General features: G+C 38.7%; 1 protein-coding gene across 1 annotated transcript in view; it reads right to left on the bottom strand.

Annotated features, from left to right (window-relative positions):
• The window catches only part of GABRG3 (gamma-aminobutyric acid type A receptor subunit gamma3), a gene marked incomplete at both ends in the record, with an annotated part of 327,025 nt that overhangs the window by 152,876 nt on the left and 156,271 nt on the right, over nt 1–17,878 (bottom strand). The window contains 2 exons of the mRNA XM_082337813.1: nt 792–874; nt 3,190–3,410. Of these exons, the coding sequence (XP_082193939.1) occupies nt 792–874; nt 3,190–3,410 (304 nt within the window). The remainder of the gene's footprint in view (nt 1–791; nt 875–3,189; nt 3,411–17,878) is intronic.

Below are 17,878 nucleotides of genomic sequence, written 5' to 3'. Positions count from 1 at the left end.
GAGTTTATCAAAAGAAAAACCTTTATTGGAGACCCTTTTAAAAATGTTTGTAAAACATTTGCATTGTGTGACTTTGGATTACAAAACTGTGCAGGTGTACCCATGAGGAGACAGCTCTCAAGCTACTTCAAATGAATAAGCACAAAGATAACTTTTCCTCACAGAAATACGGGACCTCAAGTTTAACTCACCTGACTTTTGTTTTCCATCCATTTCACCAATGTATTTGTTTTGCCTATTATGTAGGTTTTAAATATATCAACGACACTACGTGCAATACAACATTGGGACTACTGGACAAGCTGAGCTATAAAAGGAAAATGAGATTTACAGTAGTTACACCATTTACTTTTATTATGGAACAGAGAGGCATTACCATGCTACTCGTTACAAACTCAGATGTTCAGAGATGGCTGGGCTTGTCCCCAAGCTGTGCACTTCGACAAGAAAACTGCAATTTCTATTCTTATTTGCATGTCACATGATTGTACAGATTAACATAGCACAGACTGGCATGAACATGGGCTCCTGTTGAAAGTGTGACTATAGTACCAACTGAAAGGCTGGTTCTGGCAAAAATACAGAGTAAATCTACAGAAAGCTTCATGGAGTAAGTCCATTGACCAGGAGTGCTAGAGAGGAAAACAAAAATCCCCTGAATACTTAAGTAAACCTAAACCTCCTATACCTGTTGTGGAATGGTTGAACAACCTGACAGAAATCAGAATTAAACAACTCGTGCCTCTGCATACTAGTCGTATACAACACCAAGGCATCAAAGCAGTACTTACAGCTAGAGAATATCAGTGGACACGAGTGTTCATCCATTGGGAAATTGTGCAGCTGCAGCTGGCACTCAGCATTGATGGTAAGCCTATGGAGAAACCAAGCGTCTGTTACTACACATCAGCAGAATGAACAGTCAGAGGACGAGGCAGGGGTTAGGTATCATGTAAGAGCGCTTTGACATCCGTAAGTAACGCCTGAAAGGAAAGCACTATATTTGCAGATTGTTCATTGGCTATTTAGGCCTGATCCAAAACAATAATAGTTATCTAAAACCACAAATAATTTCAGACACATCATTAAGAGTCTCTTGATCCCAAGAAATCTGCACATATGTCTTTCTCTAGCAATTCATCATTGAAGGACATGGGATGGAAACAACTATTCTTTACAAAAACAATAAGAAATATGGCTGATGTGGCAGTACGTAATTCCACAAAATTAAAACCTCATAAAGAATCTTATAAGGAATATTCTCTGCATTTACTTATAGTGTGAACTTAAAATTCCTTCAGTCATTTTTGGGCTGTTTCTCAAAAACTTAATAAATCTCTGTATGCCATTTCCAGTTGCACAGGGGTAATAAACAGATTAGTCGAAATGTCTTCAGCCCCACTTGAAAGCTTGTTTTACGTGATATCACTAACACAAAGGACGCTATGAATGGAGCTGATTTTAAAATGACTATTAAAAACAGATAATCTTCAGTCTGATAGCTTACAAAGTAAATCTATTTACCAGGTAGATTGCATTAAGTGCTAGTTTATTATACAGTCTTTTTCAGGAAACAAACACATTAATTGCATGCCTGAATTTATGCAGCAAGTGTGGGGCATGAGGGTTTTTTGTTGGCCTCTTTTTTTTTTCTTTTGTTTTTTAAACTAATTCAAAAGCTAACAAACTGGATGGGGAAAGGTTTGTGTCTTGGATTTAGGATGGCACAGAGAAAACCCCTGTCTTGGAGAAGGTCACCTGTGAGGAACTTAACAGCATTTTTGCACTGACACTAGAAGAGGATTTGCAGTGTTACAGCAGGAGTCATTCACACCCAAAAGTGGGAAGGGAAGAGGATGGAAAGGCATGGAGCATGACTGAACCTCGTATACTTTCTCCTGAATACAGAACACTCATCAAAACCTGACAGTACCAGGACATACAGTAGTTACCGCTTCCATGCCATATCAATTCTGTGTGCTCACTTAAGTCAGATAAATTGTTTTTGACTCACACGGTGTTATCAATGAACAATGATCATTCTAACAGCTTCTCCTATGTAAAAAGGAGACTGATGTGAGTGGGTGAAAAGGACTCAAAACATCTTTCACAAACTAAAAATGCTTATTCAAACAATCCACCGGGTCAAGTATTACCCCTTTTTTAGCTGTTTCAGACAAATTTTGCAGTCAATTCAACAAATAGCTTCTTTAGTGATAGGTATGAAAGTCTACTATTAGGTAGATACTTAACTTACCCTGAAATACTGACACAGGACTTAAGAGAAAAAACAACAGAACAAACACCAGCAACCAAACCAAGAGGGTATTGGAGTTGGCATCCTAATCACCAAAGTCTTTAGCTAAAGGTTACTGAAATAAGCAAGAGCTCTGTCACAGTGGAGCAAGTCTAAGAAGGGAAGGGCACCAGAAATGTCAGAAGCATTTCCAGCTATTTAATTCCTTTCTTATTGTTTGCCAAAGACTTGCTACTGGAGCCCAACTGCAATTGCAAGTATGATCAGAATATGCTGAACACAATCGCTGAAGAAAATGTAGTATGAAAGGGATGTTTCTGAAAAAGTTTGCCATGTGGAATATGGCTTATGGCAAAGCTCCCTTCTGAGCAATTCATCTCTTCCATAAGTAAACACATATTTTGATTTCCACAGGCTTTTTTTTATGCAAATATATATAGTATTTCTAATACCATACCGTTGATGGTATCACAAAGATTAGAAAAACTCTAAAAGCCTTTCCTCCAGCAATTTACCGGTGTGATGAGATGTGACAGACTATCTTTCAGAGTGAATTATTTGAAGAATCAAGTATTGGCATTAGCATGAATCTAGAAATACTTTATCCAGCCCTGCATCTAACTCTGATCAGAAAGGTTTCTGACAGGTTTTATGGGACTATGTGTTCCTGATTTTATTACAAGCACTAAAAAGCCCAAATTCTACAATTTAGACAGCCCTATTTCTGATTCTCATGGTTTCTTTTTTAGAAAGACAAGACTGGTTTTTAAACTCTGCAGTACCTATGCCTGAATATTTCAGTATTTGTCAAGCATGGTCAGCTAAGCATCAGGAACAAAACAGCAGAGGAGAACAAAGATATCACTGAAAATTACTACTACCACGCCAGAGCAGGGAGAAGCTTTCAGCCCTGCATGCCACTGAGTGCTCACCTGAGGGTGTACAAGATCTTGCCATCGTTCCATATGCGGAGGAGCTGGTTGGGGGTGGTGATCCAGTGAGCCTCCGCCGTCTTCGAGTTACGAAATATCGTGTCTGGGATCCAGATCAAGCCAACCATGTTGCTGTTCAGAGTCAGTATCTTCATGGTGCTGTTGAAGCGAAGACGGCTATCTGTCCACGTCTGGGCAAAAAATATATCAATTTGATATTCCTGCAATGAAAGCATGATATGCAAATTGAAATCAGTTCCACTTTTCCCACTACTATTTGGCCTTTGATAAGGTCTATCTGGGTGTAGCGCAGCAGGATATGTTCAGGCCAATGGAGAAGGTTTCCTTTTTTTACTGCCTGAGGAAATATTTTTTTTTCCTTTTTTTTTTCTTTTTATTTTCCTTTTTTTTCCTCTAGCTACTTTAGAAAGCAGGCCAAACACCTTACTTGCCTTGGTCCTGTGCCATAACAGTTTTTGCACTAGCACATGCTTTTCCATTGTCTCTGAACAGTCACAGCTACAAGATACAATTTGCAGATACTTCTTTGTCATAGGGCAGACTGATAAAAAAGATGAGCAGGAGCAACACACATGAATGATAAATTCCCCATGTTATAGAAATGCCTTTTGGGGGGCTGTGTGTAAATTCAATAAATAAATTAATCGCTCTGTTTTTTACCAATTGTTCAGCCACTCATTTTCAGGTCACACTACAGCAGAATTGAAAAAGCATGTTCGTGCTTCTTTACAGACACCTCATGTGCCCCAAATGCTAAGAGCTGAGCGGTCACTAGCTTACTGCCCTGTATAGGCTAATATCATAATTTACATGAATCTCATCCTTTCTTTCACTGCATGTTTACTGCTGTGTTTCTGTAGGTAAGCATGGACAAACAGACACAATTATATAGGCGAACATACAAACACACTAATTTGTGCATTTAATACCCCATGGAAGAAACTGCAAAAAACAATATTTGAATTGTGAATTTCAGCCACTGGAGTTTGGGAAAGGTCATGTTTGCATTTGCTTATGTTTCTTTCCCTCTTCCTAGGCTGCTCTACCTATGAACCCTGTGGAAACAGCCATCTGACTGTGTCATGAAAGACTCTCTCAGTATCGCAGGGCTGACTGCAGCCATGACAGGGACGACGTTTGCTGATGTCACACAAAGCGTATGCTCTACAACACAGGCTAATAGAGACGCTGGGGATAATCTGGAGGAAACCATCTCCTTAGGTCCCCTGGTAGTGCACTCTTGGTGAGCAAAGGAGAATTAAGGCTGTGTGGAAAGTCTGGTATGTGGCCTTTGACCAGTCTGAACTTGCTTTCATTGCATTTCTGTTCGTCTATTCCTAAGTTTTAAAAGGGAAGGTGTAAAAAGAAATGCTATTATACAATCAGTATTGTATTTTGCTTTATTTATAGGTAGTTACAAGAGCTTGTAGTCTGAACTGAGGACAGTGTTTTTGCTGAGAGGCATCTTGTTCTCCTGCACTATTAAATTTTTGGCAGATCATCCTTCCAAAGCTGATGTTACAACACCAGGAAACCTAATTCACTGACACTGTAATCCTAGTCCAAAACGCACTCTGGGCCTCTCATCTCTAGATGGCAAATGATCAACAGGTGCGTAAGTGGTGCTAGCATGTATCCAAACACCAGGTAATAGATCACCTTAGGAATTAAAGCCTAGCCACCAAAGGCATTAAGGACCATTTTTCTTCATAGCCTATCTCACTACTGGTTTTCATTGTATTATTAGCTCTATTTTCTCAGGGAAGCTGACAGATTTGAATCTGAAGAGGCTTGTCTTTCATCTCGATAAGCACAAAGTTGCACATCTCCGCACACTTAAAGGATGCAATGTAATGTACACAGAGTACCCTTATTATTCAAAAAGGACACCCTTAATTCACCATGTTTAAGATGGTAGAGTGCTGATCTTATTTCTTTACACTTCACTTTGTATCATTTTAGTCCTTGAAAGTCCAGTGGCAAGAGTTTGGCACATTCAGCTTCTATAGAGAAGAATACGCCAGACATGTCTATGGGTTTCTCCAAATGCTGAGTGAGTAGAGTTGCTTTTTTTTGCTCACATGTGAGAATCAGTATTTATAGAATCAAAGACCATTTGTATACAGCTGGCTAATGACAGTGCTGTCTTTTTACAGGACAAGTTTTTGCATGATATTCATATTTGAAGTTATTTTATATGAATATTTATTTTGACTAAATTTAGGAGCAGCCATAATTCCCTTCTAGCATATTGTACATATTTAATGATATTTAGGATTTTAGGATTTCTACCCCACCAAAGGAAAGAAAGACCTTGAGCTCCATAACACAGTGTCCTGAGAAGCTACTGCAGCTAGATCTGAGCAAAGCGGGCATCAGGAGCAGTATAGATGTATCATTGTGGTTTCCATCCAGGTAAACTACTCTGGCTGAGACACAGATACATTAGCCTAGAAGAAGGGCCATGCTAACACCACTGTCCAACACCCATTTTGCATTTCCTTTACTTATTACTGCAACTAGAACATGCCAGCAATGATCATTATTCAAAATATGTCTGCAATGGATCACTGTAACTCCATTCACTTTAATAAAAACTTTTCAACTCAAATTAAATGGTTCACAGATCTCCTAAATTATTTCGTTCTTTAAAAAACGCATTTTTCTTTTTGTAAACTGAGGTCATAAAAAGTAAAGCAACATTTTTAAAAGAAAAGTCAATCAAAGATATTTGAAATTAGTTGCACTGACTTTTTCAACACTTTACCCCTATTTTTTTTATTTAAAGTGTGTACAATGTTCAGTCAGAATGTACAAACTACAAAACAAATTTTTCCCAGTAAAAATAAATGCACATTTCTGTTTAATACCTGAATTGCAATTTCATCCTTTATACTCTCTCCATTAATTCTTTTTAGAAGAGGATGTTAGATCAGTACATCCTTTACATTAATCTTTGTAATTGCTTCAGTCTTCAACCAAGCAGATAATGGGGTATGATATTCATGCATTCACTCTACTAGGAAGGGACAGAGGTCACTTTCGAAACTGGCACTCAGTTCTTCACTTCTAATGGAGCTAAGCCTGTGCATACTTCAGGAAAATTACCTTTATCTTCACTGACAAGAGATACTCAGTTCCCAGTGAAGTCAACAGCTTTGCACAAAGCTGGTACAGTGATCTCCAACACACAGTATCCAACAAGAAACTACCAGAAGAAAGGTTTCTATGTTGGTCTCATATACAGGTCAATATAATATAATAACATAACATAACATAACATAACATAACATAACATAACATAACATAACATAACATAACATAACATAACATAACATAGGAATACTTTTCATTTGCTAGCTAATACCTGTCATTTTAGATCTTTCTTTATGAAATGTAATGGTTGCACTTAGAAAGTTCAGGCAGGACATCAGGTTTCAGTGAAGTGATGCCTCAGATGAAGCAACATCCCACAACTCTAATTATATTCTTTATGTTCTGTACTACCACTGCACCAGAAATGTTGTTAATGTCCTTGTGATTCTTTCTTTCCCTTTTTATTTTTTGGCAGTAAGCATTGACTACTATAATGAACACAGGAAGAAATAAAAACCAGCAAAATTCTCAGTAAGACTTCTTCCCAGCATCAGAAAGGTGAAACTATGTTCTCCATGAAATGATGCCAAGGTCATGTACAATAAACTGTTCTGTCACTAAGTTTTCTTGTCTTACAGGCACCTAATTTGCCATGCTACCAAAACAGACTCAAGATTTTTCCTACTTATACCACATATTCACACTGTGCCTGGATGTGTTAACTGAAGCTACGCTCCAGAGCAGCCACGCTTCTGAAAAGACATTCTCCTTGGGAAGAAGTAAGGGCCAACCCTAAGGGGAAAAATAGATCAACATGTTAACATGAAGGGAAATTCTAGGGAAATCTTATTTCCTTTCATAAATCACATATTTCTGAAATAGTATTAAATTTCTCTGATGCAAAATTCAGTTCTAAACTTGAAGGGATTGATAGAAGAATAATTTATTATCAATTTTAATAGATTTCATTATGTTTGTCTTTAAAAGTAAATTCAAAAAGCATGTTATGTCTATAACCTAAATTCCCCACACTTTGAAACTTCATCGAAATGGAAACAGTTTGAGTGCTCCACAATCTGTCCAAAGCTGATTACATAAGGAAAATGGGTTTTTAAATAAACGAAACAATTTTAAGAAATTGAAGGAGCAAAAATGTCAAACTAGAATATGAGAATGTTTCCAAATCAAAGACTTCTGACATACACAAATATGCAGCTGAATCTCTAACTACCTAACATCAGGCCTTTTAGGAAATTTTAAATTATCAAAGATTTTTACTGTTTCTGGAAAGACTAATGCTTTTCAGTAAAATTAAATCAATTTATTTGCATTTTGTTTGATCATATGAAAATAGAAAACCTCGGTTCTGGCAGCTAATGTGTACCTCTCAGTGAAATGTCTTTGTTTTCTTTGTTTTCCCACATGATGACTAGCTTATGACCAAAGAATTTGTCAACAATCCTTTTTTGCAACTTACCCTTAAATGAATGTGATATCTTACACATTTCATCATGTAAAAAGACAGTTTGTTCTACTTGCAAGACTTATTAAGAAACGTTCAGTAAAATCTGAAAATAAGTAAGTAAGTCTGTCACTGAAAACCTCTCTATCACCTCCAACAAGGTTATCTTTGAAAATGGGATTTTAAAATTGGTGCTTGACAATGCTCACTTAACTTCCAAAGTAAATTCTAAAACCAAGAAAACAGATTATGGTCCTTTTTCCTGTACAGTATGCAATTGTCTCATGGAGAACATTTCTTCCCATACAAATTTTATAAGCTCTCCTTTAAATCTGAAACTTTTGCTGAGAAAAATGACTGAATGAGATGAGGAAAAGTGACTTATTCTTTTTCTAAATCAAATGATGATTTAATTAGATGGTATTTTTCTGTTTTTTGGTTATGTACAGAGCAATAAACTAGAGATGATTTTTCTTTCTTACTTTCTACTGATTTGTGGACAGGGGGACATAATCCAGAGTTAACAGTATTAGCTGCAAATAACTGTACATATTAAAGGTTCCAACTACTTGATTTTAGCATATTTTTCGCATTTTCAAATATTCCTAATGTGGTTTCATTAGTGCCTTGAAAATAATCAAGCCAGCAGTGAATTATTTGTCCTTCAGCTGTGTAGGAATGATTAATGATTGGAAACACCTTGAAAGGTTTGAGGTATCTGTAGTCACAGAGAAAAATACATGCTTTTCAACCAAGTCTTTCATTGTTTTCTCAGTCAAAAGAGGAGCTAACATGTTGTTGGCAATACATGAAGCTTTTCTCCTACCATGATGTATCATTTTAGCTGTGGGTTAATCCTGGAAAATACGATTTAATTGGCTGTCACAGTCGGGTGATCTATTTGAATGACTATGGATAATAGTATGGTATGCCTTTGTTGCTTCTGCTGCAGCCTTCTCATTTTCTGCATTTTCACAATTCCTCACAACAACAGTAACAACAACAACAACTTCAAGAGTCTTGTCCTTGGAACAAATGCAAGAATTTCTTGCATGATACTTTCCAGGTTCTTACTACTGCCTACCAGACAATGCACCATCACCTCAAGACTCCATTTTCCTATACTGTAGGAAGCCTTTGGGCAACTATTGCTATCTTTTCTGATTGATTCAGAGCTATTTCTCTAAGTCTTCCAAAATGTTAATTTTTTTTCATTGTAGACCCTATATCTTGATCGTTGATGGAGTGAGACTGTTTTTGTTTAAATCTATCAATCACTGGGATTTGTATGAGGCTGGTACTCGATCAACTAAAAAGGTCTAAATAATTAGAGTCCAGTTTAGATTACGATCATTCTGTGCCATCGGCACCTCTTGTATATCACTCCAACACACCACAAACACTGTTCCCATAAGCTTGAAACTAGTCTAATAAACTGCGTAAGGGATAAAATCTCCTTCAGTTACCAAAAGGCTTGACTTCAACAAAGTGGGCAATACTATTCCTAATTCTTAAACTTTTCTGGAAATAAGTATTAAACTTCCCTTTTATATTTCAGTCCAAACCATTCAGTATGAAGTATGCTTAAAAAAAATTAATAACAGTAGAACTCTTTACATGCAAACGGCATCACAGAAATGTTAAGCATTATGGTTTAAGATTGGGACATGGGACAGAGCTGTTCAGGGAAACAAGAGAGAAATGGGAGCAAAACCTCTGAAGGGTGGGAGTGTCCCTCTTTCTGTGCTCAGCCACAGACCATAGGTGAACACACCCAGAAATGTTCTTTCTTTATGCCCTTGCCATGCTCAGATCAAAAGTACAAAGAGAAGGCTTTGAGATACTGTGTTTTAATAGGAAATGTCCCAAACATTAAAGCGACGCCCATGATGTCTGTTTATTTAGTCTGCAATTTGGTGCACTTGAAGAACATTAAGAGAGGGTAACCTTTTCAGTGTTTGAAGTTCATTTTCAATAAAAGAATATTTTTTCTAGCCCAGCTCACTGCTGAAAGGAAAGTTTAATCAACAACTGAATTACCAGTTGTTGATTAGCCCTTGCAAAGGGCTGTGTGATTGATTCAGCCGCCCCTTTAGTTGTGTGACAAATGAGTGAAAGAAGAAATGCTCCCTGAAATACGGGATGAGTGGTTCCTTTTTCCTGAACCAGAATATTCAGACACCTTATACCAAAACACAAAGAGTAACTCTGCGGAGCACAGGCCACCTTTAGTTTCCCTGATTTGTCATATTTTACCCTGGATAAGTGGGCTAGAAGGAGGAGAGAATTGTCCTTTGTTTAGGTGGAACATCTTCTGAACAGGCTTTTGATCATTTGAACACGTATGGGCCATGCTCATGGCTAGTTTTGATCTTGATGGAAATAAATACTCCCACAGCAATTGCTGCATAATGTATGCTGTTTGTTCCCCAGATTGCACAGTGTACAGATTATAAAAAGCCAGGAATTATGGCGATTCTGGAAGGCTTAAAATGTTACCTTAGCATTACTCCTTGACAAATACTGCTTGGTTTTGCACCATGTATGCAACTTGCATTCTAGTTTCAAAAATTGGCAAAAATCTCTCAGCTATCCTGTGGGAAGGAACTGAAAGTAGTGGAACAGTCTACCGTTTTCCAGCAAAGCTATTTTGAATCCTACACACTCTCATTTTGTGGAAATAATGCAGAAAGAAATAAATGAAGTCTCCTGGAGAAAACTTGGTAAAATAAACAGTGTATTTCATGTGTAGTGTATATTCAAAACCCTTGCGGTATCATCAAGACCAACACAAGTCTTCTGCGAGGACAATAATTCTCACACGTGTGTCTTGAAAGTTTGCCTTGCTTTCAGGCTTGGGATGAGTGGAGTAGCACCATTAGGGCTGTCTGTAACTTTCCCTGAAGTATCTCTGCCGGCATGGAGCTTCATGTTTTCAGAGGTTGCTCAGCAGCCAAATGTGGGGGATTTACTTCACACTACATACAACACTGGGTTTTGGGGCCTAAGGGATGGCATATCATGGCTCACCTTCCCATTCTCTGCCAGCCTCCTTTGTTTCCACTCTCCATGCTCTTGCTCCCCCTCCAGCTCCTACCTTTATTGCTATTAGTCTCTAAGAGGTGGAAGAGCTCAGGAAACACTTCCCCACCTTTGCACTTTTTTCTTTTCTTAATCTGAGTTTATCTTTCCTAGTAGCATTGAGGCTGTACCTTCAAAAGACCTCCCCAAATAAATATACAAACAAAAACACAAAAAGATTAAGTTTACAGTGGTAGCAAAATATATATCTTTGAAAACTTTCCAAACTGTTTTATGTCTAGAAATACTTTGAATAACTTGCTCTTTTGTGAGAATTTGCTTTGATACTTTCATAAAGTCACAAGCATGATGGTTACATGGAGAAAATACAATGAAAGAAGCAAAGTCAACATTGAGACATTGAGATTGTCACCACGGATATAATAGCTATTCAGGTTAACACTGCTAAAATATTTCAGCAAGCAGTCACAATCGTCTCCATTGCTGAACACTTAGAGTCAAAAAAAAAAAAAAGCTCTTCTCATCACTGCCTCAGCAGGAGTCTTGGAGAAAGAGGATGGAAGCTCGCCTTCTTCACTATAGCATTGCCCTCTGCCTGCTTTAGGAGATTATTTCACTGATTTCTTGCTTTTATAAAGAGTGAGAGACAGCTAACCTCACACTAAAAACAAAACATGCACTTATCATGTAGCATTTCCTTTCCCTGAGAAAACATTTATCATCTGTCTCACTGCACCTATTTTGGCTCCTTGGAGGCTAGCTCCAGTACTGCTGTATTCCAAATAACTTGCACTCAGTTAAAGGAAGGGCTGGAGATGTTTGCCTTGGCCCATCCCCAGAGATCCCTTCACACCTCCTCCTTGCTCTGCACTGATGGATTATCTCTTCTGGTTCAATCAACCATTCCACAATCAGAAACACAGCATGAAATTAGAAGGAATGCAGCTCGGTTTAGAAAAACAGCTGTAGATCTATTCTCTTCCCATCCCTTTTGGTGGAAGACTCTTCATTCTTGCTGAATATCACTGCTTCTCTTTTCTTTTGGGACTCTTCTATTGGCTTCTGTTTCTCTTAGAGCATTCCCAAAGACATCCCGATTGCTATGATCATGCCACAACTGCACTTCCACAGCCTCTTCTATTGGTATGTCAAGAGGGCTGGGGTTCATGTCCTGCTGCAGACAGGGCCTGATGAGAAGCTCTGTCTTTGATGAGCCATAACTATATGATCTTAAACTGAGCCATTTTAGAAAAAGGGATGTGCAAAGCATGCAAGGAAGTCTCAAGGAAGTAGAGGTGGGCGATACGGTGGGCAGACTGTGGTCACTGTTATCTGGTGGGCAATGTGACTCAAAATGCTAATCAGAATAGTCACTCCTAAGGAGATTGTTGCTGGAAGAAACAATGTTGTTGGGATTGACAGAGAAAGTACAGTGCCCACTCTGACCTGTAATTTAAGGCTTTACTAAGACAGCAGACAGGTGGGGTTTATTTGAGAGACACAGAGAGAGAGAAAGAGAGAGAGAGGTATTCTAAATGCATAATTCCATGTGGTAAGAAACCAAGGTTGTTAACTTGTGAATTTAGTAAGACAAACACACGACAAGCTTAACCCCTGTGGAAATACTAAAAAAATAAAAATGAATAATCACTGAACAGAAGAAATGAAGAAAGAGAAAATTAAGTTTGTGAACATATGTTAATCGCTGTACTTAATATAATAAAGTACACTATTAAGGTCTCCTAAGAATACTTGATATCTGAAAAAAATATAAAACAAATTATAAAGATCCTCTGTAGTATTCACATATTACAACAAAAGATGTATCAACTTTATAAGCATAGTTCTTGAGGCGTTAGCTTATTCGAAACAGAATCTAAACTTCCCTGTTCATGGAAATAAATTCACTCTCAGAGACTGCACACAATAAGTCTTTATGTGCATAATCTCCATATTAAAGAGTTTCTTTTAATGATGGAGAGAGGGCCTTTTGGCCAAGGAAGTGGAAAAACATTTTGAAACATCTTTTATGCCATTGGCAAGCTAGAAAAGCAGAGGTTACCATGATGTTTTTATGTCCACTGTCACTCTTAGCACAAGAACAGCTGTAACGGAATGGGAGACAGGGCAGTGGTGTAAAAACAAGACACTCATCTCAGGCTGAAGGATCAGGTACAGTGAGGGTCTCACACAGAATCATGAGCGAGAGGAAAGATGGCATGGAGCACTTTGCAAGGAGGCAGGTGGCAAAATCAGATGGGTAAGAGTCCTGTTCCCACTGTTCCCCTCCAGTGTCATTTTTAGGGTATCTCCTGAGGCTATGTTATATCTTAAGAACCCACATCGCACTCTACTACAGTATATAAGTGTCCCAGAAAGTTGCTCCCTTACCCTTACAACACTTTGGTTGGGGGGGGGGGGGGGGGGGAAAGTTATAACCTTCTTTTTCTTTCTCAGAAGCTGAGATACTGAGGGCATTGGTGTCTTCTGCAGTAGGTTGTGCATCACGCATCAGTGAACATTTTCAAGGGTCAAAATAAACACATACAATTCTGCATTTGATGTGCTTTTCCTCAAAAGAAGCACTAACTCAATGACTGCATCCCCACAGCTGAGTAAAGGGAGACTATGAACATAGCTCAAGCACCACACACCCAGTCATTCACCTTGTTTCATTGCCAGCTGATTTCCTTAGCCTGTTCCTTCCAATGTAAATCTGCCACAGAGGGAGCTAAAACTAAGAAATGTAGATGTACACCAGTTGGTGCCACTCAGTCTTGGGGACAAGTATTGGTCCCTGGACATCTTTGATTCAGCAGAATAGACATACCTAGGTCACAAAGTCTAAATTCATTACAACACAAACAGGATCCAACAGTAAAGCTTGAAGTGCTGGATGACAGAAATCAAGTAAATAAATGAAGCAACAGTGAGTGAGGGAGTTATATCCTGTATCCACAGGATGTGAATAGGTGTTACTGTCATTAAACAAAACGATACATGAAAAAGCCAACTGTGCACAAAGTAATAGAAAAAGCTCATTTGTAGAAGCCTTCATTTGCATTTGAGGGAAATGCAAATGTTTAGCTGCTCCAAAAATGAGAACAAGACTGTTTTGCCACGTAGGCACAGAAAAACACTCTGCAATGAGAGTCTCAGCTGTGCTCAAGCCTTTCTTGCTCTTGGCCTCCAGAGGAGCCGGGGCAGCCCTGCACCCCTCTGCACTGCTGGCTCAGGCAAAACCAGACCCCTCTCTGCTTCTGCATTACTGTAAGCATGCTTCGAGTGGAGGCTGAGACTCCATATTCGAAATATATAGTCCCTAAGACGGTGCTGGTTGCCTTCAGCAGGCTGAGCCTAGCCTTCTCACATTTCCAAGCTGAGGACACTCTGGTTCACAGCTTACCACTTCAGAGGAAAATACAGCAGGCAAATGTCTTCAGGCTTCATCTAGGCTGCACAACACAAGCACAGACCTTTCAAAAGGGTAGGTGTCTGGAGGCCTATCCTTGCCTTAGTTTCTTCACCTCTTGGGCATATTTTTTATTTATTTGATCTGGTTTTTGTGGGTGGTTCCAAGGTAACCCCTGGGCTCCATGCATCCAGGTCATACTTCCTACCAAGCCTTCTTGTGTTAGGTGGTTTGACACTCAAAATAGCTCTGTCTCCCTCTAAGACCCTACTTTTCAAGCCACAGTTGATTGAATTCCAGTTCCCCCTAGATTTCAGTCCATTCTTTTTTGATATGAGACTCATATTAAATCACCTATTGACATTGGTAATTCTTCACTGTCCCTAGTCTGGGGGAAGAGTGACACCAGATGAAATGGCAGATGGCTGATTGCCATTCACTGGGCCATTCAATGATAGCAATTTCAGGAGTTCAGGCTGTTCCTATCAGTTTTATATGAGCACATTCCTCTTATACTCACAAAATCCATCACTCCCCAGTTGGGGAAATTCAAAAGGAGCCTACCAGAAATTTTCAATACCTGATGTCATTAGAACAAAAAAATAATGAATGAACCTAAACAAGAAATGGTAAGAACTATCTTGCAAAGCTCATTAGGGAAAAGGAAATATAGTCATGTAATGATGTGTATGACAAACTCACTCCCTAACACAGTTTAAACTCACTCCCTAACTCAGCATCTCTTCTAGCACTGCAGGATTAATAACTGATACTGGAATATAATTTTTTACACTATATTAGAAAGAATAAAATGTAATTCTGCTACTACTTGTGAACTGGTTATACTATTGTCAATCAAAAGAGATTAAAATAGGTATAGCTTGCATGGGAAAAATACTTTATCTCCAGTGCAGTTTCACTTTCTAACTAGAAATGAAAAAGATAATATATGTAGATGACAACATAGGCACTCCTGATATGTTGTGCCTAAATCCCCCAGCACCAGGCAGGTAATTAGAAGTAAGGACAGCCCCATCTCCAACCCAAGTGAGGAAGGCACTCCATCTGTTGCCGTGGTAACACTGCGACCTCTGCTCCCCCCCACTGCTGGTCCCCTCCCCGTTGCTGCGGTAACCACTTGACATCGGTCCCCCTTCTCCCACCCCTGCATCCCCCCACGGCCCGCAGCCCCGCTTGGACACCCACCCATCCTTTGGCCACTGGCTCAGGGCACGCACTGCTGTCAGCACGGCACAGCTGGAAATTTAACACAGGGAGATGTTAGGGAAAGCACCGGTTTCTCTCAGACAGAAGAGGCTGTGGAGGTGCTGTTTGTTTTGTTTGGATGCACTCATGCAGGGTTATGCTATAGAGGAAAGTCATGGGGTCAGTATAACGCTTGTACATCACTTTCTGTGGTACATGGACTCAGGCTGATCCTTTGTCCAGCAGTGAACGTCACTGGTAATAATTAACTCTAGAGCAGTCTTTTTGCCAGTATTTTTTCCCTTGTATTATTTACCAACAGAAGAGAAACAATAATATTGACCCAGCCACATTTCTCTAACTCAGTGTATTTTGGCTTATTCAGTCTGCATTTCTTTCATTTCCGAATACTGTTCTTAAACTGGTAGAGGTTTTATTTTTATTTCTATTTTGTTTTTGTTTTTCCCAATTTCAGTAGAAGGAAGATGAAAGTAAAGGTTTTGCTCAGGATCTTACAGTATTTCTCTCTGAATCCTGCTAAAAGTTCTCCAGCCTTGAACATCTTCTGCTGCAAAGAACAAATTTCGTAAGCTTTCTGGCACAAGTTTTCTGAACTTTTCTTAACCGCTTTAAACTTTCCCAGATTATTACAGATCCTTTCACCAGAGGAACAGGACAAATCTTTCATGGTCTATCCCACTGCTGAACTGTAAGTAGCAGACAACTGGAAGTCCAGCAAGAAGACAACTGGAAGTCCAAGGGCTAACACTGGTTTCCATTTTTACCTCATATTAATACATATTCATGCTGTTTTCTTCACTTCAGCGCCTCCAAACTTGGTGCTGTTGTAGCAGGAGGGAAAAACTCAGCTCTAATTCGACAACAACTTATGCCAATACAGGAAAAAAGAGATGTCTTTTCCATGGCAATTTTCTATTTCACTGTTATTCTCTAAAACATATTTCATAATGCCCAGCTGTGAAGTTTCACTTTAAAAGTGTTTCATGAAACAATTCATAATATACATTTCAATTGCCTATGAAAGGGAAAAGTTATTATAGCAGTTTCAATACCAAAAACTAGTCCATTGTGAATAACATGAAAGAAGTGGACATGCATTTTGCTAATGGAACCCTGTGTGAATCCTTACTTTTTAATTTCCTAGCATAACAGTAAGAATGAAAACAAAGGACCCAAAGTACAAATTGTTTGAAGTAGATTCTTCTCATTCTTAAAATGTGGAATGAAAGCCATAAGAAAGATCGTTGAAATTGTTCTGGAGGAAATAATTGCGTGAAAAAATAACTAAAGAATGTGAGAATTCTTGAAAGCAGCTATTGAACAACTGAATTTTTAATTATACATTTTTTAAAAAGCAACCATCAGTCCTAGTTGATAAATACATACATATAAGTCAGCTGTCATTAGAGTGAACAAAGCTTGAGGAGCAATCCTAATGCAGTTTCTCTCTTTCTCTAAACCCATAAAGAAGAACACTCATCAGAGTTGCAAAATGGCCACCTGCTGCAACTTTGCTCATTTGAATTTAGTGACCTTCATAATAAAAGTGGCATTACCAGTCTGGGAAAAATGAATGATCAAATACTAAACCAAAGAATTTTCTCATCTGAACCTTCATTTCACGTTCTTTTCATCTCGTTCTTATTACAATACACAGATTTAGGAGTGCTTCAGAGATGAATGGGACTGAGCAATCACAACAGCAAACATGGGAACTGTTCTACCTGATTTTATGTTCTTTGATAATAAGCCAACACTAATTACTCTGCAAGTGAGAAAAAAACTTGAAGTTCTACAAATTAAAAAAAAAAGGCTCCTAGGGGACAAACTCTGGACAGTTGCCAGTGTTATACTGGTGAATGCAACTAAAATTGAAGAAAACTGCCTGTGACTGTGTTTTAAAGAATGAAGACTAAATGTACAACTGATGGATTTTTCCAAAGCATGACAATCTTTGTCTAGATGAGGGTCAGCAAAGGCAGGTAGACATTTCTCAAAGCATTTATGTACCCACATCATACTTTTAACAGCTCTAAGAAGCTTAAGTTCAGGAGAACAACTCAGGAAAGCTCTGACCAAATTTGCTGAAGTGCTTCAGATGTCTTAAATGCCTAAAGATATGCTATGGAGCAAACTCAGTGGAGTCCCTGTTAGCTGAGGTGACAGGTGAGTTACCTTAGGAGATGATAGCCTGATGTGATAGCTGAGGTGACAGGTGAGAGCCAAAGGGGTTTGAACCCAGAGCTCCCACATCCCAGAACAGAATATTGTTGGGTACAGGCTGATGGAGAAGAATGTTCTGGCAGCACATTTAACCGCTTCCATTGAAGATGTGTCATTGTGTCACCAGAAAAAGTTAAGTTTCACAGAGCCAGAACAAGAAAAAAAGTTGCTTTGACTGCAATCTACTGCTACTTGCAAAGTTAGCT

The sequence above is a fragment of the Platalea leucorodia genome (assembly GCF_965183815.1).
Source record: "Platalea leucorodia genome assembly, chromosome: 2".
Classification (NCBI taxonomy): domain Eukaryota; kingdom Metazoa; phylum Chordata; class Aves; order Pelecaniformes; family Threskiornithidae; genus Platalea; species Platalea leucorodia.
This window is presented reverse-complemented; position numbering and strand designations above follow the sequence as displayed.